A 26,199-nucleotide genomic window follows, 5' to 3' on the forward strand; every position below is an offset into this window, starting at 1 on the left:
CAAATGTAATCGAAAATGGTAGCTAGATATCTGAACAATGTTAATGCTAATAATAATAATAATAAACAATGATGCTCTGGATTTACTTGCCGATATTTCCGAATCTTTGGGTGAACGACGCGCTTCACTCTGTTTGTTTACACATGCGCAGTAATGTGTTTAACCACCGATCTCATTTACAAGCGCAGATTCGCCAAACCTGCGTGCAGTCTGTCACACATCTCACATCGTTTAGCTAAAAAATTCTTGTCGTTTTATTTTGTAGTAACGAGTAACGAATTTGCATACGGCAAATGTATCGGAGTAAAAGTACACAATTTCTTCAGGAAATGTAGTAAAGTGAAAGTTAATGATATTTTTTATACTCCAGTGAAGTACAGATACTCCAAAAAACTACTTAAGTACTGTAACGAAGTATTATTACTTCGTTACTATACACCACTGTGTGACTCTCCGTGTGCAAAGCTGATCTGCATATGAACTCACCTCATGCAGGTGAAAAGATCCAGTCAGCAACTGCTCACGTGTCGGAGCTCACGTGTGTCACTCACGACTCACCTCGATCAGGTGTGAAGGTCAACATCAGCAGAAAGGAAGTGTAGTGCAGTCGGGTAATTAGATATGACTAAATTGGGAGGAAAATTGGGGGAAAGATGCACAACAAGAGCTCAGCAGATGTGGGAACACCTTTGAGTGTCAGAACCGCATTGCAGGTTATCATCGAGTGAAGTTCCTTGGGATAAAGGATTAGATTGTATGTAAACAGATGCCTGTGGCCTTTTTGTCGCTGCATGATGTATCAGCTTGAGTGGTGGAGGAATACAGAGTGAACAGCGTGTTTCTCCATAAATTTGTACATGTCAAGCAGGCTAATGAAATGGTTCATGGTAGGGATCTCCGTTATCGGAATCGGGGCCGATCAAGGCATTTTTTAACTGATCGGTATCGGCTTTACTAATGCCGATCATAACCCGATCTTTTGTTTTACGTCAGCATGTCCGCTGTGTGGAAATACTTTAAATTGGAAAGTGAAACAAGTCCAACAGCGGTGTAATGTCTGTAATGCGAGCGTTTCACGAGGCGGTAGAAGCAGAGCTGCGTTCATTACTGTAGAATTTTACTATTTATATGGGGTGTGAGTCAAGGATCACAAAACAATAACTTTTAATCCCAGTATGAAAACGTCAGGACCAGAACATACAGCTTTTACGAGTTTACGTGTTACAAGACTGAACGACATCTTAGTATAAAGCACTCTGATTGGCTTAGTTATGTAACCGAGCGTCGTAGTGATGCACTCGCTTAATAAAGAAATAAATACACGCTATATTCACAAATTGTGGGAGCATTTAACACTTTATTAACTTCTTCTGTTACGGTACCGAATAGCGGACAGCCAGAGCCGAGCACGCTATCCCATGCACTATGGAAGCCCCAAAGGGTGAAAACACACTCACTTCGCGTAGAAACGTCCTTCAACTCATTGTCACAATACAAGCACTTTAAGAACTGACTTTCCTTCATCACAAAAGAGTGACTTTCCATTTTATTTTGGTATTCAGGTTTTACTGTAATGCTGTTAAGTAACTTATTTGTTTTTTTTATATTCAAGTTAAGCTGCTACACCACTTGTGAGTGGAGATTTCTGTTCATTTTTAGTGTATCACTGCATTAAACAGAATTATGTTCTTTGAATGTAAAGTTCAAAGTGAAACTGTAATTATCTCACTTCATTTTGAGTGTTCTAGTTTCACTGCTACAATGCTGCACTAAGTTTGTTTATTTTTATTTTGTAAAAATAAAAGAACATTAAGCAATAGCTTGGATGCAGGCAATTATTTTCCTACAGCACTGCAGAGCTATTCAGTTGTTAAACATGTACATTGGATTAATTTGAATAACTGTAATGTACTTGAAGTGTGCACTGTGTGAACAGTATTATCTAGTTCTTATCTAGACAATATCCAGAAAATACAAGTATCGGTTTGAGACTCGGTATCGGATCGGGATCAAAATTAATGATCGGGATCGGGAACAAAAAAACGTAATCGGGACATCCCTAGTTCATGGGAATAAATACTTTTCAGCGTAGTTGTATCTGTTTCAGTGCTAGCTCTGGTGATTCTTTTGTGGCAGGGCTCAGAAGGCTGTAGGTTCAAATCCCCAGCTTGTGTTTGCTTCTACATTAAACAAACCTACCTGGCGAACAAATCCATCATCTGTCTGTTTCTTTTATTTTTTTTCTCCTTATTTAGGGGGGTGTTTTCTCTCGGGGTGCAGTCGCTACACATCGAATCTCTAGGTCTGCGATCCCTGCGGAGCGTCAGCGGCGGCTTGGTTCTCGTCCACAACAACTCTCGTCTGTGTTACTCCTCGTCTCTACCCTGGTCCTCTCTGCTGTACTCGAATCAGGAGCTCAACCTCATCAGCAACAACAACCAGGACCCAAAAACCTGCGGTAAGAACCAAAATCTTAGCACTGAGAATCTCCAGCTTGATTCTGTGTTTGATTCTTATTGAATGTATATTTTGAATTGTTGTCCTGCTGAAGATCTCCTGGTACTTGATGGAGTCATCTTTCTCCTGTTCGGAATAGTCCACCACCGTTCACATTTTCTTTTACCGCTTGTGTGTTTTTAGAGGCAGAGAATCACGTGTGTGACCCGCTGTGTGCAAACAGAAGCTGCTGGGGTTTCGGGCCGAGCCAGTGTGTATCGTGTAAGGCATTTCGACGTGGGACGGAGTGTGTGGAGCAGTGCAGCATTCAGCAGGGGTGAGTTATGCCTACTTTACACAACACCATTTTCGCCCTGATTTTCCCAGCTGCCACATCTAGCGGAGGCAAAACGACGTTCACTTGGGGATCGAAAGCCGGCTCTCGGTCGCTGTGTGTGAACTGTTCAACGACTCGATCCAAGCGGCTCGCCAAGCGCTCGCAGACTCGAGAAAATATCTAGCATGATAAATATCTGGACCTGTCGCCGACTCAAAGTCCTGTAGTGTGTGTGTCTAACCCTAGATTCCTCCTGATGATAGACGGTGTAGTGTGTGACCCCCTATCACCGATTAGTCGCGTAGTGTGAAAGCCACAACAATTTACAAGACTCCTGATTACAAGAGATCCAGTCATGTAGTGTCAACTGTATAGCCGTCTGTACACGTTGAAAGTCGTGCAGTGTGAACTTAGCATTACTGTTCCCATGTCATGTTCCATTGCAAAATACCCAGGCAGCCAGGTTTAAGCATGAGGTCAGGAACTCCCCAAAACAACCAGAGTTCCACTGCAGGTCAGAAACGCCCCAAAACAACCAGAGTTCCACTGCAGGTCAGGAACGCCCCAAAACAACCAGAGTTCCACTGCAGGTCAGGAACGCCCCAAAACAACCAGAGTTCCACTGCAGGTCAGGAACGCCCCAAAACAACCAGAGTTCCACTGCAGGTCAGGAACGCCCCAAAACAACCAGAGTTCCACTGCAGGTCAGAAACGCCCCAAAACAACCAGAGTTCCACTGCAGGTCAGGAACGCCCCAAAACAACCAGAGTTCCACTGCAGGTCAGGAACGCCCCAAAACAACCAGAGTTCCACTGCAGGTCAGGAACGCCCCAAAACAACCAGAGTTCCACTGCAGGTCAGAAACGCCCCAAAACAACCAGAGTTCCACTGCAGGTCAGAAAGGCCCCAAAACAACCAGAGTTCCACTGCAGGTCAGGAACGCCCCAAAACAACCAGAGTTCCACTGCAGGTCAGAAAGGCCCCAAAACAACCAGAGTTCCACTGCAGGTCAGGAACGCCCCAAAACAACCAGAGTTCCACTGCAGGTCAGAAACGCTCCAAAACAACCAGAGTTCCACTGCAGGTCAGAAACGCTCCAAAACAACCAGAGTTCCACTGCAGGTCAGGAACGCCCCAAAACAACCAGAGTTCCACTGCAGGTCAGAAAGGCCCCAAAACAACCAGAGTTCCACTGCAGGTCAGGAACGCCCCAAAACAACCAGAGTTCCACTGCAGGTCAGAAAGGCCCCAAAACAACCAGAGTTCCACTGCAGGTCAGGAACGCCCCAAAACAACCAGAGTTCCACTGCAGGTCAGAAACGCTCCAAAACAACCAGAGTTCCACTGCAGGTCAGAAACGCTCCAAAACAACCAGAGTTCCACTGCAGGTCAGAAACGCCCCAAAACAACCAGAGTTCCACTGCAGGTCAGAAACGCCCCAAAACAACCGGAGTGAGTTCCACTGCAGGTCAGGAACGCCCCAAAACAACCAGAGTTCCACTGCAGGTCAGAAACGCCCCAAAACAACCAGAGTTCCACTGCAGGTCAGAAAGGCCCCAAAACAACCAGAGTTCCACTGCAGGTCAGGAACGCCCCAAAACAACCAGAGTTCCACTGCAGGTCAGAAACGCCCCAAAACAACCAGAGTTCCACTGCAGGTCAGGAACGCCCCAAAACAACCAGAGTTCCACTGCAGGTCAGAAACGCCCCAAAACAACCAGAGTTCCACTGCAGGTCAGAAACGCCCCAAAACAACCAGAGTTCCACTGCAGGTCAGAAACGCCCCAAAACAACCAGAGTTCCACTGCAGGTCAGAAACGCCCTAAAACAACCAGAGTTCCACTGCAGGTCAGAAAGGCCCCAAAACAACCAGAGTTCCACTGCAGGTCAGAAAGGCCCCAAAACAACCAGAGTTCCACTGCAGGTCAGAAAGGCCCCAAAACAACCAGAGTTCCACTGCAGGTCAGAAACGCCCCAAAACAACCAGAGTTCCACTGCAGGTCAGGAACGCCCCAAAAACAACCAGAGTTCCACTGCAGGTCAGAAAGGCCCCAAAACAACCAGAGTTCCACTGCAGGTCAGAAAGGCCCCAAAACAACCAGAGTTCCACTGCAGGTCAGAAAGGCCCCAAAACAACCAGAGTTCCACTGCAGGTCAGAAAGGCCCCAAAACAACCGGAGTTCCACTGCAGGTCAGAAACGCCCCAAAACAACCGGAGTTCCACTGTAGGTCAGAAACGCCCCAAAACAACCAGAGTTCCACTGCAGGTCAGGAACGCCCCAAAACAACCAGAGTTCCACTGCAGGTCAGAAACGCCCCAAAACAACCGGAGTTCCACTGTAGGTCAGAAACGCCCCAAAACAACCAGAGTTCCACTGCAGGTCAGAAAGGCCCCAAAACAACCAGAGTTCCACTGCAGGTCAGAAACGCCCTAAAACAACCAGAGTTCCACTGCAGGTCAGAAAGGCCCCAAAACAACCAGAGTTCCACTGCAGGTCAGAAACGCCCTAAAACAACCAGAGTTCCACTGCAGGTCAGAAAGGCCCTAAAACAACCAGAGTTCCACTGCAGGTCAGAAAGGCCCCAAAACAACCAGAGTTCCACTGCAGGTCAGAAACGCTCCAAAACAACCAGAGTTCCACTGCAGGTCAGAAACGCCCTAAAACAACCAGAGTTCCACTGCAGGTCAGAAACGCCCTAAAACAACCAGAGTTCCACTGCAGGTCAGAAAGGCCCTAAAACAACCAGAGTTCCACTGCAGGTCAGAAAGGCCCTAAAACAACCAGAGTTCCACTGCAGGTCAGAAAGGCCCCAAAACAACCAGAGTTCCACTGCAGGTCAGAAAGGCCCCAAAACAACCAGAGTTCCACTGCAGGTCAGAAACGCCCTAAAACAACCAGAGTTCCACTGCACGTCAGAAAGGCCCTAAAACAACCAGAGTTCCACTGCAGGTCAGAAAGGCCCCAAAACAACCGGAGTTCCACTGCAGGTCAGAAAGGCCCCAAAACAACCGGAGTTCCACTGCAGGTCAGAAAGGCCCCAAAACAACCAGAGTTCCACTGCAGGTCAGAAAGGCCCCAAAACAACCAGAGTTCCACTGCAGGTCAGAAAGGCCCCAAAACAACCAGAGTTCCACTGCAGGTCAGAAAGGCCCCAAAACAACCGGAGTTCCACTGCAGGTCAGAAAGGCCCCAAAACAACCGGAGTTCCACTGCAGGTCAGAAAGGCCCCAAAACAACCAGAGTTCCACTGCAGGTCAGAAAGGCCCCAAAACAACCAGAGTTCCACTGCAGGTCAGAAACGCCCCAAAACAACCAGAGTTCCACTGCAGGTCAGAAACGCCCTAAAACAACCAGAGTTCCACTGCAGGTCAGAAAGGCCCCAAAACAACCAGAGTTCCACTGCAGGTCAGAAACGCCCCAAAACAACCGGAGTTCCACTGCAGGTCAGAAACGCCCCAAAACAACCGGAGTTCCACTGTAGGTCAGAAACGCCCCAAAACAACCAGAGTTCCACTGCAGGTCAGAAAGGCCCCAAAACAACCAGAGTTCCACTGCAGGTCAGAAACGCCCTAAAACAACCAGAGTTCCACTGCAGGTCAGAAAGGCCCCAAAACAACCAGAGTTCCACTGCAGGTCAGAAACGCCCTAAAACAACCAGAGTTCCACTGCAGGTCAGAAACGCCCTAAAACAAACTTCACTCATGTGTCTTGTTGTCTGGTTTAGTTCCATCAGAGAATTCATCAACGGTTCCTCCTGTGTTTCCTGCCACCTGGAGTGTCGCATAATCAATGGGTCCGCGTCCTGCACCGGCCCGGTAAGAGACTTTACTGATTTATTTCTTTAAAATTTATACACATACAGTGAGGAGTAAAAAAAGTAATTGCCCCCTTTGTATCGTTTAATGCATATTTACCACACTGAATGATTTCACATCAGTGAATAAAACATGATTGTACTGCACAATTTCACCATTAAGGTTTCTACAGGAACACTGTGACAACATCAAAAGCTTTACATCCTTTTTGCTTTAAATCATTCAGTATAACCGAAATGCAACGGCAGAGGGAATCAAAAGGGTGCAATGACTTTTTCACAGCACAGTTTGTTCCTACTCAGTGTTATTTATTATTGTTTTAATTATAAGTCAAAGGTATTGAGACACCTGACCATGAGCTTACCATAACATTATTTCGAAACTGTTAGCATTAATATGGAGTGTATCTGCAGGAATTTGTGCTCATTCAGTAAAAGGTCTGGCACTGATCCTGAACGAGAAGGCTTGGCTCGCGATCCATCTCCAGATTAGTGAGCTTGAGGTCCGAGCTCTGTGCATAACCAGATGTCAAACCACGTCTTTAGTACCAAGAAAAGGGCCTTCCCAAAACTGTTGTCACAGAATTAGAAGCGTGTAACCGATAAACGATGAACGATGTGTAAATTGTACCGACGGAATGTTTCCCCCCCCCAGAATGCGGACGACTGCGTGGAGTGCCTGCATTATCAGGACGGCGACATGTGCGTGAAGCGCTGCCCGAGCGGGGTGAAGGAGGACCAGCACACCGTGTGGAAATATGCCAACGAGAGCGGGCACTGTGTGCCCTGTCCTACAAACTGCACCGTCTCGTAAGCATGCTGGAGAAATTCTGACATTTTACTCTTGAACCAGAATGAAAGTGTCACATTTAGGTGACGATCAGTTAATGATTATACACTGATGGTCTCTGGTGGACCCAGACGTCTGTGGGTGATTCATTTATTCATTTATTCATGCATTTTCTCCCTTTCTTTCCAAATTACGTGTGCGCAGTCCCTCCACCCTTTCTTTTTTGCCCATGCCTTGGTGGATTGGCACATGAGGCTCATCCACCTCTGCACAGGCGCCTCGGTCTACTAACCAGGGTTCTTACACAGTGTTTGAAGACCCCACCCACTTTTAAAGCACTAACGATGGTATAGTTACACACTATGCAGGAAATCACTCACATGTGCTTTGTAAACCACCTGTCGTCATAGAAAAATAAAGAAATTCTTAGCTACAGCCATAAAAGTGTGAACGCTAGCATTTTTAACGTGTTGAACTTAAACTGTGTCCTAAAGAAAATGCAGCAAATACAGCAGTATTTTAAAACCTCCTCTGAAAGAACTGAATCAAATGTCAGGCCTATTTCTCAGTCAGTCATTTGAAACACTAGGCTATTAGGGACGTCAAGCTTGTGTTGAGGTTGAAACTCCTCCCTCGTTTTTCAGTCAGATTATCACTCAGAATTAAGGCCCCTCAGTAGGGGCATTTTAAGGAATTTAGAATTTAGACACGCCCTCTTCTCGGGAGTGTAGGATGACGTAAAATGCATCTATGTAGAGAGATGACCAGGTTTTTGGACATAACCATTGATTGACCAAAAGACCTTTGGTTTCTTCACAGGTGTTTGGAGGACAGTCAAGGGTGTCCAGTTCACCTGAAAACTGGGTAAGCTCTCTGAGTTCTCATACACTACATGGCCAAAAGTAATTGGACGCCCCTTTTGATTATTACCTGAGTTCAGGTGCTTCAGCAACACCCTGTCAGTTGTTTGCAGTAAATCCAGTGCTCCAGGACTAAATGGGCCCAAATCCCCACAAACACACTCCATAATCTTTTGGAAAGCCATTCCAGAAGAGTGGAGGCTGTTCTGAATGAATGGCCATGGCTTTGGAATGCTGTGGTATTGTCATGGTCAGGTGTCCACATACTTTTGGTCTTTTCTCCTCGTATTTTTGAGCCAGTTTAACTTCCTGCTTGTGTTTTTTGTCGTTGGCAGGCCCGGCACCACCATAGCTGCAGCGATCGGCGGTGTGGTTCTCTTCCTCATCCTGCTGACTCTGCTCGTCTTCTACCTGCTCCGACAGAAGAAGCTGAAGAAGAAGGAGACCCTGAGGAGAATAGAGCAGGAGCATGAGGTCAGAGACACAAAACGTTCTCCCCTGAATAAGAGCGAGACGCTGTCCACAGTCAAGCAAGCTGTAGCTCACCATGAGCTTAGGGGATGCTGCTTAGGAATGAAACCATTTGTTCTGTAATTGACCCAGCATGTAAATGTACTCGATTAAGACCCCTGAGTGGTCAGCTGCCTGTCTGCCTGGTAATGCTGCTTCATAATGATGCCTTATAATGCCAGCTAATGTTGCCTCCTTATAATGCTGCCCCATAAAGCTGCCCCATAATGCCACCCTGTAATGCTGCTTTGTAATGCTGCCCCATAATGCTGCCTCTTTGCAATGTGGTCTCATATTGCCGCCTCGTAATGCTTTCCTGTTATGCCTCTTCAAAATGCTTTCCCATATGCTGCCTTGTAATGCTGCCTCGTAATGCAGGCTTATAATGCTGCATCATAATGCTGCCTTAAAATGCCAACTAATAATGGCTTCTCATAATGCTGCCCTATAAGGTCGCGTCATAATGCAGCCTTGTAATGCTGCCCCATAATGCCACCTTATAATGCTGCCCCATAATGCCACCTTATAATGCTGCCTCATAATGCTGCCCCATAATGCCACCTTATAATGCTGCCCCATAATGCCACCTTATAATGCTGCCTCATAATATCACCTCATAATGCTTCCCCATAATGCTGCCCCATAATGCCACCTTATAATGCTGCCTCATAATGCCACCTCATAATGCTTCCCCATAATGTCGCCTCATAATGCTTTCCTGTTATGCCACTTCAAAATGCTCTTTCCTAATGCTGCCTCATAATGCTGCCTCATAATTCTGCCTTATAATGCTGCCCCATAATGTCACCTCATAATGCTTCCCCATAATGCTGCCCCATAATGCCACCTTATAATGCTTCCCCATAATGCTGCCCCATAATGCCACCTTTTAATGCTGCCCCATAATGTCACCTCATAATGCTTCCCCATAATGCCACCTCATAATGCTTCCCCATAATGTTGCCTCGTAATGCCTCCTTGTAATGCTGCCCCATAATGTCGCCTCATAATGCTTTCCTGTTATGCCACTTCAAAATGCCCTTTCCTAATGCTGCCTGATAATGCTGCCTCATAATTCTGCCTTATAATGCTGCCCCATAATGTTGCCTCGTAATGCCTCTTTGTAATGCTGCCTTCTAATGTCACCTCATAATGCTTTCCTGTTATGCCACCTTATAATGCTCTTTCCTAATGCTGCCTCATAATTCTGCCTTGTAATGCTGCCCTGTTATGCCACCTCAAAATGCTTCCCTTATAATGCTGCCTCGTAATGCTGTCTCGTTATGCCACCTTTTAATGCTGCCCCATAATGCGGCCTCACCCACATCCCAAACGGCACCCTGTGTGTAACTATACCATGTTATTGTAGGCAATACTGATACATTAGGCATACTATTTAGCACAGTAGTGTGCAATTTGGGACACAGCCTTCCTCAACTACCATCATTTCTTTAAGCTCTGTCTTCATGTGATGTGATTGGCTTATAAAATTCACTGAAAATAAGCTAAGTTACTGGTACTGTACTGGATTGTGTTGCGTCATGACTGGTGCTTCACCTCAGTGGCCTCTTAAACAGAACTGGTTTATTGTTTTGATTTATCGATCAGAGATGATTGGTTTTGCGTTTCCCTGAACGTTCCTCCTGTACTGTGTGTTTGGACTGCAGCTGGTGGAGCCGCTCACCCCCAGTGGAGCCCAACCCAACCAGGCTCAGATGAGGATCCTGAAGGAAACCGAGCTGAAGAAGTTGAGAGTTCTGGGATCTGGAGCTTTCGGGACTGTCTACAAGGTCAGCGGTCGTGTTTAAACAGCTCTGCGTACCAATCAGTTAGTCACAGCTAGTAGGTGTGGTTCGTCTAGTTGATACCAGTAGATACAGGCAAGTGACAAATTAAAGTAAAGGCTAGATGTGGCTGTAGGCTTCGGAAATAGGCCGCCTAGGTATGGAGCATATTTGGGGGCAATATTCTTGTTAAACATATGCTCTCTATATTAATCTTTATATGTTTATCCATAGCCCATACTGATCAATGAAGTAAATGATGTCTACAGAACTGTGTCCTCCCTATAACTATTTATAGACTGGATTTTAGTCATTTATTACAGTTTATGTAGGCAGGCGTACGTTCTTATTGGATGGATAAAGGTTAATGCTCTTAGTATTTCAATAGGATGTCCTAAACAAGCTTATGGTCGGGTGTCCACATACTTTTGGTACCATGTACCAGTTTTGGCCATGTCTTAAATTGCTCCCTAATGCCTACCTGATCCGCTGCCTCAGTAGAGAGGATTCTAATAAGGCATCAAACTCATAAGGCAGATTATTTAGACGCACTACTTATACAGAGATTACACCAATTACGTTGATTACACTGAGGCGGCACAACCCGCTAGCACGCTGGCTAACGTCTCCCTCCGTGTACAGAAAACGGTTAAACTGTCCCTGACGAGCCTGAATTTACAAATAAACGACACTCGTGCACCTTTATACACATTAAACATCGATGAGAATTTATTTACATTTGAAAAGAACTCCGTTGGTTGCTTTACATTCGTCCACGATGTTTGTCATTTGTTGTGAGAAAAGCCGTGCCGCACTGAATGCTGGGATTGCCTTCACTGCAAGGAATTCAGTCAGATTAGCATTTAGAATTAAGACGCCTCTGTAGGAGCATTTTAAGGAATCGTAAGTATTTAGACATGCCCTGTTCTCGGGAGTGTTGCATGATGTAAAATGCGTCTGTGTAGAGAGATCACCAGGTTTTCAGACAGACTCAAGGTCTTTATGGGCATCACACATCTTTGACCAGGATAAAGTGGTTAGTAAAACTAAAGGGATGAAAAAAAGCTCTGACCCTGTGTTTTGCTTTTTGCTCCTGCAGGGTATCTGGACTCCTGATGAAGACAACATGAAGATCCCAGTGGCCATTAAAGTGTTGCGCGAGAACACCTCACCCAAAGCCAACAAGGAAATCCTGGACGTGAGTCAAATCTGTCACTAAATCTGTCACCAATAAAACCATACCAGTTACTAACCTGTAGAACTCAAAATTCCAGGATGTCCACATACTTTTGGCCCTATAATGTAGTTACAAGTTAAACTTATTGTGTGTGTGTAGGAGGCGTACGTGATGGCGGGTGTGGTCAGTCCGTACGTGTGTCGCTTGCTGGGAATCTGTTTGACCTCCACCGTGCAGCTGGTGACTCAGCTCATGCCGTACGGCTGCCTGCTGGACTACGTGCGTGAGAATAAAGACCGGATCGGGTCCCAGTACCTCCTGAGCTGGTGTGTACAGATCGCTAAGGTGAGTTCGCGACTCCTCTTTTCGACCACCAGGGGGAGTTCATTGTACCCCGGGGAGGAAAGTACATTGAGGAGACTTGATGCTTGTCTTCCTTGAGTTTTAGTGCTTAGCCACTTTTCCAGCTTTATCCTACGTTCAGACCGGCAGTAGTTTTCACCTCGTTACCAATAGAAAATGCCGTGCCAGTACTGCGTCACTTTCTGGCTGGTATCTGCCGAGCGTAAAGATAAAAACTGTTTGACCACAGATCAGACGTGTTCCCGCTAAAAATAAAAATCCGGAAGGGAAATCGCCCGTCTGTAAATTTCATCCCTGTGTAGTCCATCACTGTCTGTAACAAGAGAACTGGAAGTTTAACTCTGCGATAGGGTGGCTCGGTGGGTAACACTGTCGCCTCACAGCAAGAAGGTCCTGGGTTTGATTCCCAGGCGGGGCGGTCTGGGTCCTTTCTGTGTGGAGTTTGCATGTTCTCCCCGTGTCTGTGTGGGTTTCCTCCCACAGTCCAAAAACGTGCAGGTGAGGTGAACTCGATACTAAATCGTCCATGACTGTGTTTGATATTAAAAACCTGAACTGATGAATCTTGTGTAACCAGTAACGACCTGTCCTGTCATGAATGGAATGATGAATGAAAGGATATTCCACTAGCACACCAGCGCCGAGATTCTGAACACTTCGGTTTGAGACTCGGCGTAGCCATCGGTTGGCTGGGTGCCATCTAGCCGGCATAATTGGCAGTGCCTGCAGCAGACACGTTTCCTCTAGGGCGGGATGACCGGACTATGTGTCTTCAAGCGCTGTGTAAGGACCATGATTAGCAGATAGAGAGGCGCCTGTGCAGAATGCATGGGTGAAAAAAGGGTTCCGCTAAGGGCTGAGTGCGGGTCAGAGGGGGCGTGAGCAGCAATATACCTCGACTATATATATCGACTGCAATCAGGGATCCACCAGCAGCGGAAGACAAGTTGACTACGATAAATTGGAGAAAAATGGGAGAAAATGCAGAAATAAAAATGAATGAAATCAAAGTGTGTAAAACATGATGTTAAAATCCTACTAAATAAATAAATAACCCGCGAGTCTCTTCCACCTGTAGTAGAAACTGTTGAACCAAAAACGGAGCTTACAGTTTGACGTTGGCCAAGATAATATATGTACCATCATGTACGTCACATTGCTTTGCTTTAAATTTGCATGAAGTTCAACTTTTTAAAATTTTTTGTTAACGTTGCTTCGACCCCCGACACCAAAAATCGCCAACTTTATTTTAAAACGAACAGTGGCGCCGTGGAATATTTCCGGAACTCCCCGGTTCAGCTACCGGTCAGCTGGGCGCCATCTAGCGGGCACAATCGGCGGTGCCTGCACACAGAATTGGCCATTGGTCTGCTGGGTGAGAAAAGACGGGACTAAAAAGGGGACGGGGGCTTCAAAACGCTGTTTAAGGACCCTGTAAGGACCTGAGGCGGCTGAATAGAAGTGGAGGAGTATGGAGATGCGAATCCACCGGGGTATGGGCGAAAAAGAAGTGGTCAAGTGACTGCACACACGTCAGAGGGGGCGCGGGGCAGGCGGATATACCCTCCTCGGACGACTGAAGACTGATTAATTACGCTAAAAATCAGGAGAAAGGGGAGAAAATGCATTTCTTAATAAAAGCTGGTCGCTCGATCGCTTCACATTGCTGCCGGTCTAAACATGGAGTAACGCGTGCAGCCTTCTGACCTGCCTGTAGAAGAACGGCATTCTTGGAACCTGCTTGCTTGCTTTCCCTCAATGTCTGATGAACAGAACACAAAGCACATTTATAAGTCACCTGCATTCTCACCCTCAGGGAATGAGTTACCTGGAAGACGCGCGACTGGTTCACCGAGACCTGGCGGCCAGAAACGTCCTGGTGAGAAACCCCAACCACGTGAAGATCACAGATTTCGGCCTCGCTCGGCTCCTGGACATCGACGAGACCGAGTACCACGCAGACGGAGGGAAGGTGCGTGCGGCTCCGAAAATATATAGACGCGCTGTGACACACCTGTAACATCTCCTAACCACGATCACTCACTCCACAGGTGCCGATTAAATGGATGGCGTTGGAGTCCATTCTTCACAGGAGGTTCACGCACCAGAGCGACGTGTGGAGTTACGGTCAGTATCCGAACGTCCAACGTGGTCAAAAGTATGTGGACGCCTGATCATGGGCTGTTGGACATTGTGTAATAAAATGCAAAATTTTGTAGTCGTAGTGGCTCAGCTTTGTGTACGGAGAGCCACACCCCGATCAACACAATATTCCTCGACTCTGTGCAGCACCATCAATCAGCCAGCAGAGGTCGTAATTGCATCAGTTATGAGGAACCCTGGTCAGGCTTTCCCACCCTGTGTAAACAATGTTGTGTAGGTTCCCAGCCCAGCCGGATGGCAGAGCTGAGATTCGAAACTATGTGTTCGAAATCTCAGCTCTGGTGTGCAAGCATGTTTTACCGCTGCGCCACCTGAGCGGCATCTTGGACATTTTGACTAACCGATTGCTAACTGAATTGCCGTAGGATTGGTAGGACGCCTCATAATGCCAATTAAGCAGCTACATGAATGAAAAACGTTAAATCGCTGAACACAAACATTAAAGTTTGAATTTCATGACAAGTTGCATGTTACACGGGAAAATGTTTGTCAGCCTTACATGAGATATTGAAGTGTGTGTTGGGGAATTTAGTCACTAATGTTCACGTTGCAATTATGCGTTCTGGAGGATTTAGAACCAAGGCCTTCCCTAAACTGTTGCCACCAATTTGGAAGCAAATAATATTTAAAAGATTTGATTTTATGCACCTTTTAGCAACAGGGTGGGGCTGAAACACCTGACTTCAGCTGTATTTTCCTATCAGTTCTGCCAGACTGCCAGAATTTCCATAACTCGATGCTTTCACCACCGTATTTCACAGTGATGTTTTTATCTGGTTTTTTTTGTGGGTTTGATGTTCCACTGCTGGGTTTAACGTTCTCTCTGCATGGCTTGTGTTTGTGCCTCAGGAGTGACGGTGTGGGAGCTGATGACTTTTGGCATGAAGCCCTATGACCTGATACCAGCGCGGGATATTCCCGAACTCCTGGAGAGAGGAGAACGACTCCCGCAGCCTCTCATCTGCACCACCGACGTCTACATGATCATGGTCAACTGTGAGTGTGGGGTGGAGGGAAAACACAGTTCAGTGTAGCCGTGGGTCCAGCAGGGTTTCAAAAGCATGCTAGCATGATATAACAAGGTCATGACAAGGTCACAGTCAGGGCTTTGAGATCTCTCAGCAGGTATTTTATTACATGCATCACATGGCCAAACGTATGTAGATGCCCGATTAAGATTTTGTAGAATATCTGTGGGAATTTGAGCCCATTTCCTCCCAAAGGTGTTTAAAGATCTTTTCCCAAACTGTTGCTTCAGTGTTTGAGTCGTATCATTTATTTATTTACATTTACATTCATTACCATGCTATAAGCCACACCCACCTTACAGATACTAACTTTTTGGGTATACAATTACTAAATTTACACACACACACACACACACACAGGACCCCACTGATCAGATATTATTTGGGTGGTGGATGATTCGCAGCGTCGCTGACAATAACATGGTAATGACATGGTAGTTTGTTTTACTGAGTATGAGTGTAGCAGGTGCAGCAGTGTTGTTGGGATTGACACCTCACTGTCGGTGCTGGGAGGAGAACAGGGCTCTGACCAAAATATAACGCCTCCAGCATCATGTGAACAGAAAGTGTTTTTATGAATGAATAATTGAATGAGTGATTGGATGGGTGGATAAATGGATGGATGAGTGAATGGACTAATGATGTTTCTGGATGGATGGATGGATGGATGGATGGATGGATGGATAGATAGATAGATAGATAGATAGATACAGATGGATGGATGGATGGATGGATGGATGGATAGATACAGATAGATGGATGGATGGATGGATGGATGGATGGATGGATGGATAGATAGATACAAATAGATGGATGGATGGATGGATGATGGATGGATGAGTGAATGGACTAATGATGTTTCTGGATGGATGGATGGATGGATGGATGGGTGGATAAATGGATAAATGGATGGATGATTTTTATTGATGGATAATTGGTTGGATGGATGGATGAATGAATGGACTAATGATGTTTCTGGATAGATGGATGGATTAATGGATGGATGGTTAATTGGATGGATGGGTGCTTTTATGGATGGATGACTTGTGGATGGATGAATAAATGGATGGATGATTTTTATTGATGGATAATTGGTTGGATGGATGGATGAATGAATGGACTAATGATGTTTCTGGATAGATGGATGGATTAATGGATGGATGGTTAATTGGATGGATGGGTGCTTTTATGGATGGATGACTTTTGTGGATGGATGAATAAATGGATGGATGATTTTTATTGATGGATGATTGGTTGGATGGATGGATGAATGAATGGACTAATGATTTTTCTGGATAGATAGATGGATAAATGGATGGATGAATAGATGTATGGATAAATAGATGGATGAATCAATAAATGAATGGATGGGTGATTTTATGGATAGATGATTTTTCTGGATGAATAGATAAATAGATGGATGAATGAATTAATGGATGGATAATTGGATGGATGGATGGATTGACTCATTTGAATGACTGAATGTTGGATAACTGAACTGATCTGATCTGATTGAAAGGTTGGAAGATCGATCCTGAGTCTCGACCCAGATTTAAGGATCTGGTGACTAACTTCAGCGCCATGGCACGAGATCCTTCACACTTCGTCGTCACCCAGGTACAAGATCGTTCAGGTCTAAAGTTTACATTCGATCAGACTGATCAAAAATACACAGACAGCAACTCGAATGGTTTGTGTGATGGTGTAGAAAGTTCTAGAATGTCATTTAGAATGGACCAGACCACTGTTCCAGTAGGTGGCCGCAGTCGAACCAGCTTTATTTATATGGACACTGAACAGAAAGCTTCCTGCTGCAGTTTTATTCTTCTTCTTTTAATCCATAAAACTCTGTATTTAGTGGTTGGCATATGTACATAGTCACCATTAGTACCAGTCCTGTTGATTGATCTATTGGTGTCAGTTTTAGAAATTAAGAAATAATGGTTTTGTTCGTGTCTAAATGTAAAAGTTAGAGATTATGACTAGATTATGGACTCAGACTTTTGGGCTGATCAGTAATTTTGTTTCTTCTGTTGCAGAACGATCTGAGTCCGTTTGAGAGCGAGTTTTACCGGACGTTGCTGGAGGAGGAAGGCGGGAACGTTAACGAGCTCCTGGACGCCGAGGAGTATCTGGTTCCTCAGCCTGGATTTTTTGAGAACGCGGCGAACGGGCCCAGTCGACGCCAGTCTCACAGGGTCAGTCACCACGTCTGCATTCCGATGCCTCTTTCTGCTTGATATTTGATAAACCATAGACGTACATCATTATGTTCAGTGAGTGAGATTCCTCTGGCTGTGTCCTGGTAGACTGACTAGCAGATTGAGTCTCTACCGACTGAGTTTCAGTTAACTGGATTTCTACAGACTGAGGAGTCCTAAAACCTGGTGAGCTGCCTTGCTGCCCACTGCCTACCTGATCAGCTGCCTTAATAGAGAGGATTTAAAAAATTCATCGAACTTTAGAAGGCAGATCATTCAGACACTCTAGTTAGACAGCGATTGTACCACCGACCGTCCCCGCCCACCGCCTGTTTTTGCTTACTAATGGCTAGTTCACACGATAAGATTTTTGCCCAGACTTTTGCTCACCCACAGGTCGCCGCTAGATGTGGCAGCTCGGAAGCACCTCGGTGTTCGCTTGGGGATCTAAACTCGGCTCTCGATTGATCTCGACCCGAGTGGACTCATATAAAATAAAAAATATCTAGCATGTTAAATATCTGGACCAGTCGCCGATTCAAAATCCTGTAATGTGAAAGGTGTTGTGATCAGGTTGCGAGTGGCAGCGAGTGCTGTGTCGAACTACAGCCAATGAGAACACAGGATATGGGGTGGGGGGAAACCCGGGGGAGAAGGAGGAGTGTAAAAACCTGGGACAGAGGTGTAATATAGTTTCTATCAGAATACATCAGCACACACACATGCTTTACAGTATTTTGTGATCTTATCATCCACACCAAACCATAATACCGACACTGCATTGCAAATAATATTTATTAACCTCCAACTCACTACAGAACAGAAACAGACGCCCCCTGCTGGTTGCATAGCCAAATCCACTCTGATTCATTTATTTTACCTACTTGATTTTACGATGCACACCAGCGCTCCAACAGCTCAGATCGCTCGCTACTTGTTGACGTGCATTTTTAGACGTGGTATCACTAAACTCCTCGTCACTTCTCACGTGTGTTTTCGTGACTAAAAGTAGTTTGGGAGACCAGACAGACTCGACTGAGATCCCTCCTGGTGGTAGATGGTGTAGTGTGAAACCCCCCTATCACCGATCAGTCGTGTAGTGTGAAAACCACAATGACTTAAAAGACTCCCTAGTGCAAGAGATCCAGTCGTGTAGTGTGAACTTGAGCTAATTCAAACCAATGGGCTGAGGCGACACAACTCGCTCCGTGTACCGAAAACGGTTAAACTGTCACTGACAAACCCAAATTTGTAAATAAATGACATTTGCTGATTTTCATACTGTCATACCGTCTTCAGAAAATACTGCGGTATACGGTATTACCGCGCGGGGAGGGGGACGGGACGGGGTGCGGACAAACTTTACAGTGTAATCACAGTATTCAAATGTTTTATTACACAAAGTAAAACAATCAGAACGCCAGACATTGCTTATCCGATCTGATCTATAATAAATATTGTACGCATAAGTGTAAATGCGTCTCTGGAAGCCGTTATATATATATTTTTATTTCTGCGCAGTAATCCACCCATTCAGCTTGGCATCAGTAGAGGGAATTAATCAGTCATAATGAGAGCTGTTTATTGTTGAAATTTAAATCCGAAAACACTTTTAATATCGCGGAGAGAGTGAGCGAGACACACACACACACACACACGCACACGCACACACACAGAGAGAGATTAAGCCGTAACCGAGCTACAGAGAGAACATGCAGAACAAGCAGTGCTAGTAGTATAATGACAAATAATTGAGAAATAAACTTGTTTAATGATGTTAAATCTGATTATTTCATGGCGCTTATGTTTTAAAGCAGAAACAAACAAACACGGGCACATCTCTGCACAAGAGAGGATTGTTCTGAAACTTAATGCGATGCAACCACATCATGTCTCTTCCCTGGAGTTTCCTTTTAAAATAAATATTTTTTCTCCTGTAAGTGTTGTTTGAATTAGGCCTACATTTAAGGCAAGGTAGCAAAATTTGCATGATCGTTCATCATTGATATTAATATCAGGGGGTCTTATAGTTTACCCAGTAGCGCCTCTCGAAGAACGAAGAGCCATTTTTTTGAACGGCTCTTTAAAAGGAACCGAGCCATCCGGCTCCCGTCAATTCCCATCACTACAACCAATCAGTGAGCTCCAACCGCCTACCACTCCCACCCCTCCTTAACTGTGGATGTGCAAATGTCTTAAAGTCTCAGTTTTCAAGGTAGACCTGAAGCAGAAACGGGGCACTTCACATTTTTAAAATACCGCAATACCGTCATACCGCCCAACCCTACATGTACAACTTTATACAAATTAAAAATGAACTCGCTTGCTGCTTCGCTTCTATTTGCATGTTTTTTTTTTTTTTTTTAGAAAAGCTGGGATTGCCTTCACAGCTAAGAAACCACATGATGCTCTCTCGTTGTTTGGTCAGAATATTGGTCAGAATAAGGCGTCTCAGTAGGAGGCGTCTAAGAGTTACAGCCTTTTTCTCACAAGTACGTAGGACGACGTGAAATGCTGAAAGCTCACTAGGTTTTGCGACAGACCCAGAGTCTCTACAGACTGATTTTTACAATCCTGTTATGTTTTCTTCCTACAGAGCACAGAAATGATCCTAGACACAGACGGCGCGAGAAATGCGCGGAGCATGCACTCGTCCGTCAGCACGCTGGGGCGCGCTCTGTACCCCGCCCTTCCCTCAGGAGCCACCGCCAACGGGACCTGGGCCGGCTCTCAGTACCGCTCGCTGGCCAGGAGCCAATCCCACTGCTCGGCCGGGGGCCAGTCCGACAACGTGTTTCTGGACGGCGGCAGGGACGAACCCCCCTCCAGCCCCGGGCGCTACAGCAAGGACCCCACGTACCCCGCCTACGTGGACGGAGAACTGGAGGTGGACGGGCCGATGAGCTACCTGTCACACACACTACCACGCAAAACACACACACAGCAAGGTGAGTCTGAGGAGGGCTGGGCCGTGTGTGTGTGTGTGTGTAACTGTTCTTTTTCTGTGACTGAATCATTTGGACACTTGTTTTCTGATGATCAGCTTAGTGGCAACAGTTTGGGGAAGACCCTTTCCTGTTCTAGCATGACTAACACATGGTTTGTTGAGTTCAGTGTGGAGGAACTACACTGGCCTGCACAGAGCGCTGGTTTCAATCCCATTGAACACTGTTGGGATGAATTATAATGCTAATTTTAACTCTATAGGCACAAACTCCCATAGACACACTCCAAACATCCAGAAGAGCAGAGGTGGTTGGTGGAACAGCTCTATAATAATGACCTTACTTTTATAATGTGACGTCTAACAAGCTCATGATTAGTTGTCCACATACTTTTGGCCATTTAGTGTTACTGGGGGGTGGCTCGGTGGGTAGCACTGTCACCTCACAGCAAGAAGGTCCTGGGTTCGAGCCCCAGGCGGAGCGGGGATGTTTGCATGTTCTCCCCATGTCTGTGTGGGTTTCCTTCGGGAGCTCCGGTTTCCTCCCACAGTCCAAATACATGCAGTCAGGTTAATTGGAGACACTGAATTGCCCTATAGGTGAATGTGTGTGTGTGTGTGTGTGTGTCTGCCCTGCGATGGACTGGCACTCTCGTCCAGGGTGTTACTGTGTGCCTTGCGCCCATTGAAAAGCTGGGATAGGCTCCAGCACCCCCCCTCCCACGGTGGCTCTGTCGGTGGCACTGTCACCTCACAGCAAGAAGGTCCTGGGTTCGATCCCCAGGCGGGGCGGTCCGGGTCCTTTCTGTGTGGAGTTTGCATGTTCTCCCCGTGTCTGTGTGGGATTCCTCTGGGCACTCCAGTTTCCTCCCACAGTCCAAAGACATGCAGTCAGGTTAATTGGAGACACTGAATTGCCCTATAGGTGAATGGGCGTGTGTGTATGTGTGTCTGCCCTGCGCCCCGTCCAGGGTGTTACTGTGTGCCTTGCGCCCATTGAAAAGCTGGGATAGGCTCCAGCACCCCCTCACACGAACCCTAATTGGATAAGCGGTTAAGAAAGTGAGTGAGTGAGAATTTTAACAGGCACCTAAAAAATTTAACTTGTACATGAATGCCGTCTTGTGGAGGCTTTATGTTAAACCTTGTAAACCACAGTGGGACCAGATTTTGAGACCATTTTTATTAATTAATTATATTTTATTTTGTTTTGATGAATTTGATGCGTTTTGATGTGTTACCTGGGTCATAGTAAACTTCACAGACAAAATGTTAAAAACCCTGACCTAAACTTTTAACTTCATCTTTATGTATCTGTATTTTTTTAAGAGTACGTGAATCAGGACGTCCACTACGAGAGGGCGAGCACGCTGCCCCGCAAGTCCACCGAGAGGCGGATACCCAACGGCCTGAGCGTGGGCCGGAGCGTGGAGAACCCCGAGTACCTGGTTCCTGCCGCGCCCGCCTTTGACAACCCGTATTACCTGGATCTGGTGGCCAAAAACGGGGCTCCCCCGGGCGGGGCCGCGGCGCCTCCCAGGCGGGCGAACGGCTTTGTGACTCAGACGGCCGAAAACCCAGAGTACCTGGGACTGGCTGAGACCTGGAGCGGGCAGAGGGAGTGCACCTGAGGGACGGTCCGAAGTGAACGGGTGAATGATGGATGAGTGAGTGGGTGAGTGAGTGGGTGAGTGAGTGAGTGGGTGAGTGAGTGAGTGGGTGAGTGAGTGAGTAACTAAAATGTGCGTTTTTTTCACTACGTTTATTACAAACGGACGTATAATCGAATGTGGTACGAGCTAACGCGGCGCATCTAAACGGTACGAGTCGACTGGGACGTTTTTTAAGACGACGTGAACGAAGCTTCTGAGAATGTATGAAACGAAATACACTGGATCCGACGGGAGGAACTACTACAGTCCGTGTTGTGAGAATATTTTTCTGTCCTCCCTGCCGCTCTCTCTCTCTCTCTCTCTCCGCTGCACTACAGGAGTCGTTTCCCGGGCCTCGCTGGAGCAGCTGTCCTTTTCTGAATGTGTGGGGCTTTGTTTTCGGATCAGACGGACTCTGTGAGCGCTAAACGGGGGGCGCGTTTATAAAAAAATGAGCCACGATGATTGATGTTGTAACACTAATCCTGAGGTGCGTTGTTGTTTTTGTGTTCCCGTCACGTCCACTATTAACTTTAGGACCAATTAACACTATCAGATCATGTGACCTTCTATAGATGACTGGAATGAAGTGAGGAATTTATGATTTATTTACATTTATGCCGTTACGCACACGCTTATATCCAAAGGGGGGTTATGGGCCACACTTATGCCTGGTTCACACTACATGATTTTCGCTCGCCGACTGGTCACCGCTAGATGTGGCGGCTCGGAAGCAACGGGGCTTAAAACTCGGCTCTCGATCGCTATGTGTGAATTGTTCAACAACTCGATCTGCTCGGCGACTCGAGAAAAATATCTAGCATGTTAAATATAAACCGGTCTGAGACGCAAAATCGTGTAGTGTGAAAGGCGTCGCGAGCAGGTTGCGAGTGGCAGCGAGTGCTATGTCGAGCCACATGAACATCGATTGGCCTGTTGTTCAGATAGGGGTGGGATTAAGCCGGATAAGGACTCTATCATAACTAAAGCAATTACGACCTCTGCTGGCTGATTGATGGCGCCTGCACAGAGACGAGGAAAGAGTGCTCTCAGGGTGTGTCTCTCCGTACACAACGCTGAGCTGCACTGCATTCGTCAAAGTGTAGGTGACAAGATGCATACGGCTGCTGCCCACGTGTCGGAGATGGCGTGGGTTAGCTTTGTTCTCCTCAATCAGGGCGGGGATCGGCATTGGTGGAGAGGAAGCATGACGCAATCGGGCAATTGGACGCGCAAAAAGGGGAAGCTGAACCATCATACCCACACTGCATTGCAGAACATATTTATTAACCTCTAACTCACTACAGAACAGAACAGACGCCCCCTGCTGGTCGTGTAGCCCAATCCACTCGGATTCATTTATTTTTCCTACTTGCTTTTACGCTGCACATCGCATTGTTGACGTGCATTTTTAGACGTGTTATCATTAAACCCCTCATCACCTTGCATGTGTTTTCGTGTCAAGACGTAGTTTGGGAGACCAGACAGACTCGCCTGAGATTCCTCCTGATGATAGATGGTGTAGTGTGAAGCCCCCATCACTGATCAGTCGTGTAGTGTGAAAATCACAACAACTCAAAAGACTCCTGATTACAAGAGATCCAGTCGTTTTTATTTCTTAAATTTTATTTTTCGCTCTGTTATAAGTTGATTCTTCTCAGCGTTTACATAATCAGCTTGCTAAATTAATTGGTTTTCATGTTGTCTTTGTGATCTTTAAACACTATTTCATATGCACGTTTATTCATCTGTCGCTTCTTTACACCAGCCAGCGGTGGATTCTCTTTATGAACCTTTATGTTCCGCCATCGCTGGCACCTCAGGCAGACTGCAGGACTCACCGGTCACTGTTGCAGCCCCAAATACAAACAGTTGGGGCTGTCAAACGCCGGCTATTCATGTTGTAGAAATTATTCTCGATGCTGCCGACCCCAAATTTGAATGTAAGAATTTACACTAAAAAGACGTCCAGGTGGCGCAGTGGTACGAACTCATCGGTTCGAATCTCAGCTCTGCCATCCGGTTGGACTGGGCGACTACACGAACAACGATTGGCTTGTTGTTCATCCAAGGAGGGAGTCAGAAAGGGACCTCATAACCTCATAACTGATGCAATTACGACCTCTGCTGGCTGATTGATGGCCACTGCACAGGGTTGAGGGATAATGCTGATCGTTCTCCGTACACTAGGCTGATCCGCATATGAACTCACCTCGTGCAGGTGAAAAGATGCAGTCGGTACTGCTCACGTGTCGGAAGGCGCGTGTGTCAGTCTCGCTCTCCTCAATCAGGAGTGGAGATCAGCACCAGCAGAGAGAAACTAGATACGACTAGAAAAAAAAGACGTCCTTTTATTGTATTAATACCAACACAAAGTGGAAATCTATTCACCAAATTTAATTCATCCTTTGGTACATCCTTATCTTTCCCCTTTTTTTAGATGAATAATCATGAATGTAATGCTAATTATTTTGGGAGACTCGCTCTGTAGAGCAGAATGAACGTTAGCTTGTTGAATCCTGACTCGAATCCTGACTCGCCGTCGTGCATGTTAAGTTTCTAGACCTCAGACAAAACAGAGCAGCTTGTGTTCCAGATTCAATCAAATGGGGGTCTAGGAGGGGCAGCATATATATTTTTTAATAAAATGAACACCAAGCCAGTAACGTGCCAGTTCTGACATCTCAGAAACCTTTTATATTTACTTTTATAAGTTTGGATTGAGGCAAACATGGACAATTGGGACATTATTGGACAAAAATGCTTCGCATTAGACATTTTCTATACAGAAAAAGCAATTAAATAAGTGTATTTTCTATATTTGGGCTGTGTGATGCAAATAAATGAAAATTGAAATGAGGTAAATAAATACACTGTGTGGCAAAAGTATGTGGACACCTGAATATGAACTTGTTGGACATGACATTCCAAAACCCTGGACATTATTGTAGAGTTTTATAACAGCCTCGAATCTTCTATAAGGCTTCAAACAAAGATTTGGCAGTGTTTCTGTGGGAACCTGTGCCCAATTCCGTCAGCAGAGCATTTAATACAAGTTGGACCAGAAAATGAAATAATTCTCTAAAACTGTTGGGTGTGAAATGTAGAGATGCAACTTGTATACGTACTTAATCATTAGACAGGGTGTCCAGATACTTTTGGCACTAAAATGACAAAATGTGTTTAAATCTGTTTAATGATGGGACTAAAATGAAATAAATGCTTATTATTATTATTATTATTATTATTAAGTTTTAGAGGAAATTATGTCACTGTATCAGTACAGATTCCTACAAATATGATAAATTAATTTGGAGATTTCATTCAGTTTTATGTTCTTATATTATTATTTTCTGTATGAATGATTTGAATTCAGATTTTATTTGAAGTCGTAGAGCCGCTGAACCCTGAGCTCTCTACACGGTTTGATTTTTGTTTGCTGAGAAGAGTCACGTCTGAATAATGAAACGTTGTGGTGGAGGAGATGAAACCGAAAGCATATTGAAGGAGTTTGTACAGTTGAAGTCTCGTCTTGTTGTGTCTGATCGTTGCTTCTGTGTGTTCTGGATGATTTGATGTTCCGCTTCTGTACAGATTCCTGCAGTCGGAGGGAATCTGAGCTCTGATTATTTTGATTGGTTTCATTCAGAAGTGAAAATTGAGAAAGTAAGAGTAGTGAACAGTTGTGGGCGTCTGTATAATTTTGTACACAATGTTCATAAAAGCTGGTGTTTGGTGTCTTGTGTAAAAGTATCAGAACCGTCGGTCTGTCTGTATTTTATTTTATTGATTTGATTATTATTTTTTATTGTGAGGGTTCTTTTGTAAAACAGTAATAAAATATCCTAAATGTGTCCAATACCTTCAAAAAACACTGTTTAAGTTTTATTATTATTTTATTATAAAAAAAAAAAACTTTTTAACACCAAAAAACACCATTATCTGGTGCTGTACAAACATGGTGCTTTACACCAGGAAGGAAAGAGAAAATAGAGAAAAAAATTAAATAAAGTAGAAAGAAAAAAATAATAGACAGAAGAGCTACGACAATACTAGATACTGAAAAATACTGATAAAGAGGTAAAGGAAAAAGATAAAACAAATAAATACAGTAAAATTTAGATTAATACATTGGACA

General features: G+C 45.3%; 1 protein-coding gene across 1 annotated transcript in view; it reads left to right on the forward strand.

Moving 5' to 3' along the window:
• The window catches only part of erbb2 (erb-b2 receptor tyrosine kinase 2), a 54,423-nt gene extending 28,490 nt beyond the window's left edge, over nucleotides 1-25,933 (forward strand). Inside the window, exons 12-27 of the mRNA XM_063003250.1 lie at nucleotides 2,256-2,458; nucleotides 2,641-2,773; nucleotides 6,500-6,590; nucleotides 7,245-7,399; nucleotides 8,199-8,243; nucleotides 8,575-8,713; nucleotides 10,417-10,539; nucleotides 11,633-11,731; nucleotides 11,870-12,055; nucleotides 13,890-14,045; nucleotides 14,125-14,200; nucleotides 15,086-15,232; nucleotides 16,784-16,881; nucleotides 17,304-17,462; nucleotides 20,062-20,413; nucleotides 21,739-25,933. Coding sequence (XP_062859320.1) covers nucleotides 2,256-2,458; nucleotides 2,641-2,773; nucleotides 6,500-6,590; nucleotides 7,245-7,399; nucleotides 8,199-8,243; nucleotides 8,575-8,713; nucleotides 10,417-10,539; nucleotides 11,633-11,731; nucleotides 11,870-12,055; nucleotides 13,890-14,045; nucleotides 14,125-14,200; nucleotides 15,086-15,232; nucleotides 16,784-16,881; nucleotides 17,304-17,462; nucleotides 20,062-20,413; nucleotides 21,739-22,040 — 2,464 coding nt within the window. The 3' untranslated portion in view covers nucleotides 22,041-25,933. The remainder of the gene's footprint in view (nucleotides 1-2,255; nucleotides 2,459-2,640; nucleotides 2,774-6,499; nucleotides 6,591-7,244; nucleotides 7,400-8,198; nucleotides 8,244-8,574; nucleotides 8,714-10,416; nucleotides 10,540-11,632; nucleotides 11,732-11,869; nucleotides 12,056-13,889; nucleotides 14,046-14,124; nucleotides 14,201-15,085; nucleotides 15,233-16,783; nucleotides 16,882-17,303; nucleotides 17,463-20,061; nucleotides 20,414-21,738) is intronic.
• The last annotated feature ends 266 nt before the right edge of the window (nucleotides 25,934-26,199 follow it).

The sequence above is a fragment of the Trichomycterus rosablanca genome, chromosome 10 (genome assembly GCF_030014385.1).
Source record: "Trichomycterus rosablanca isolate fTriRos1 chromosome 10, fTriRos1.hap1, whole genome shotgun sequence".
Taxonomy (NCBI): domain Eukaryota; kingdom Metazoa; phylum Chordata; class Actinopteri; order Siluriformes; family Trichomycteridae; genus Trichomycterus; species Trichomycterus rosablanca.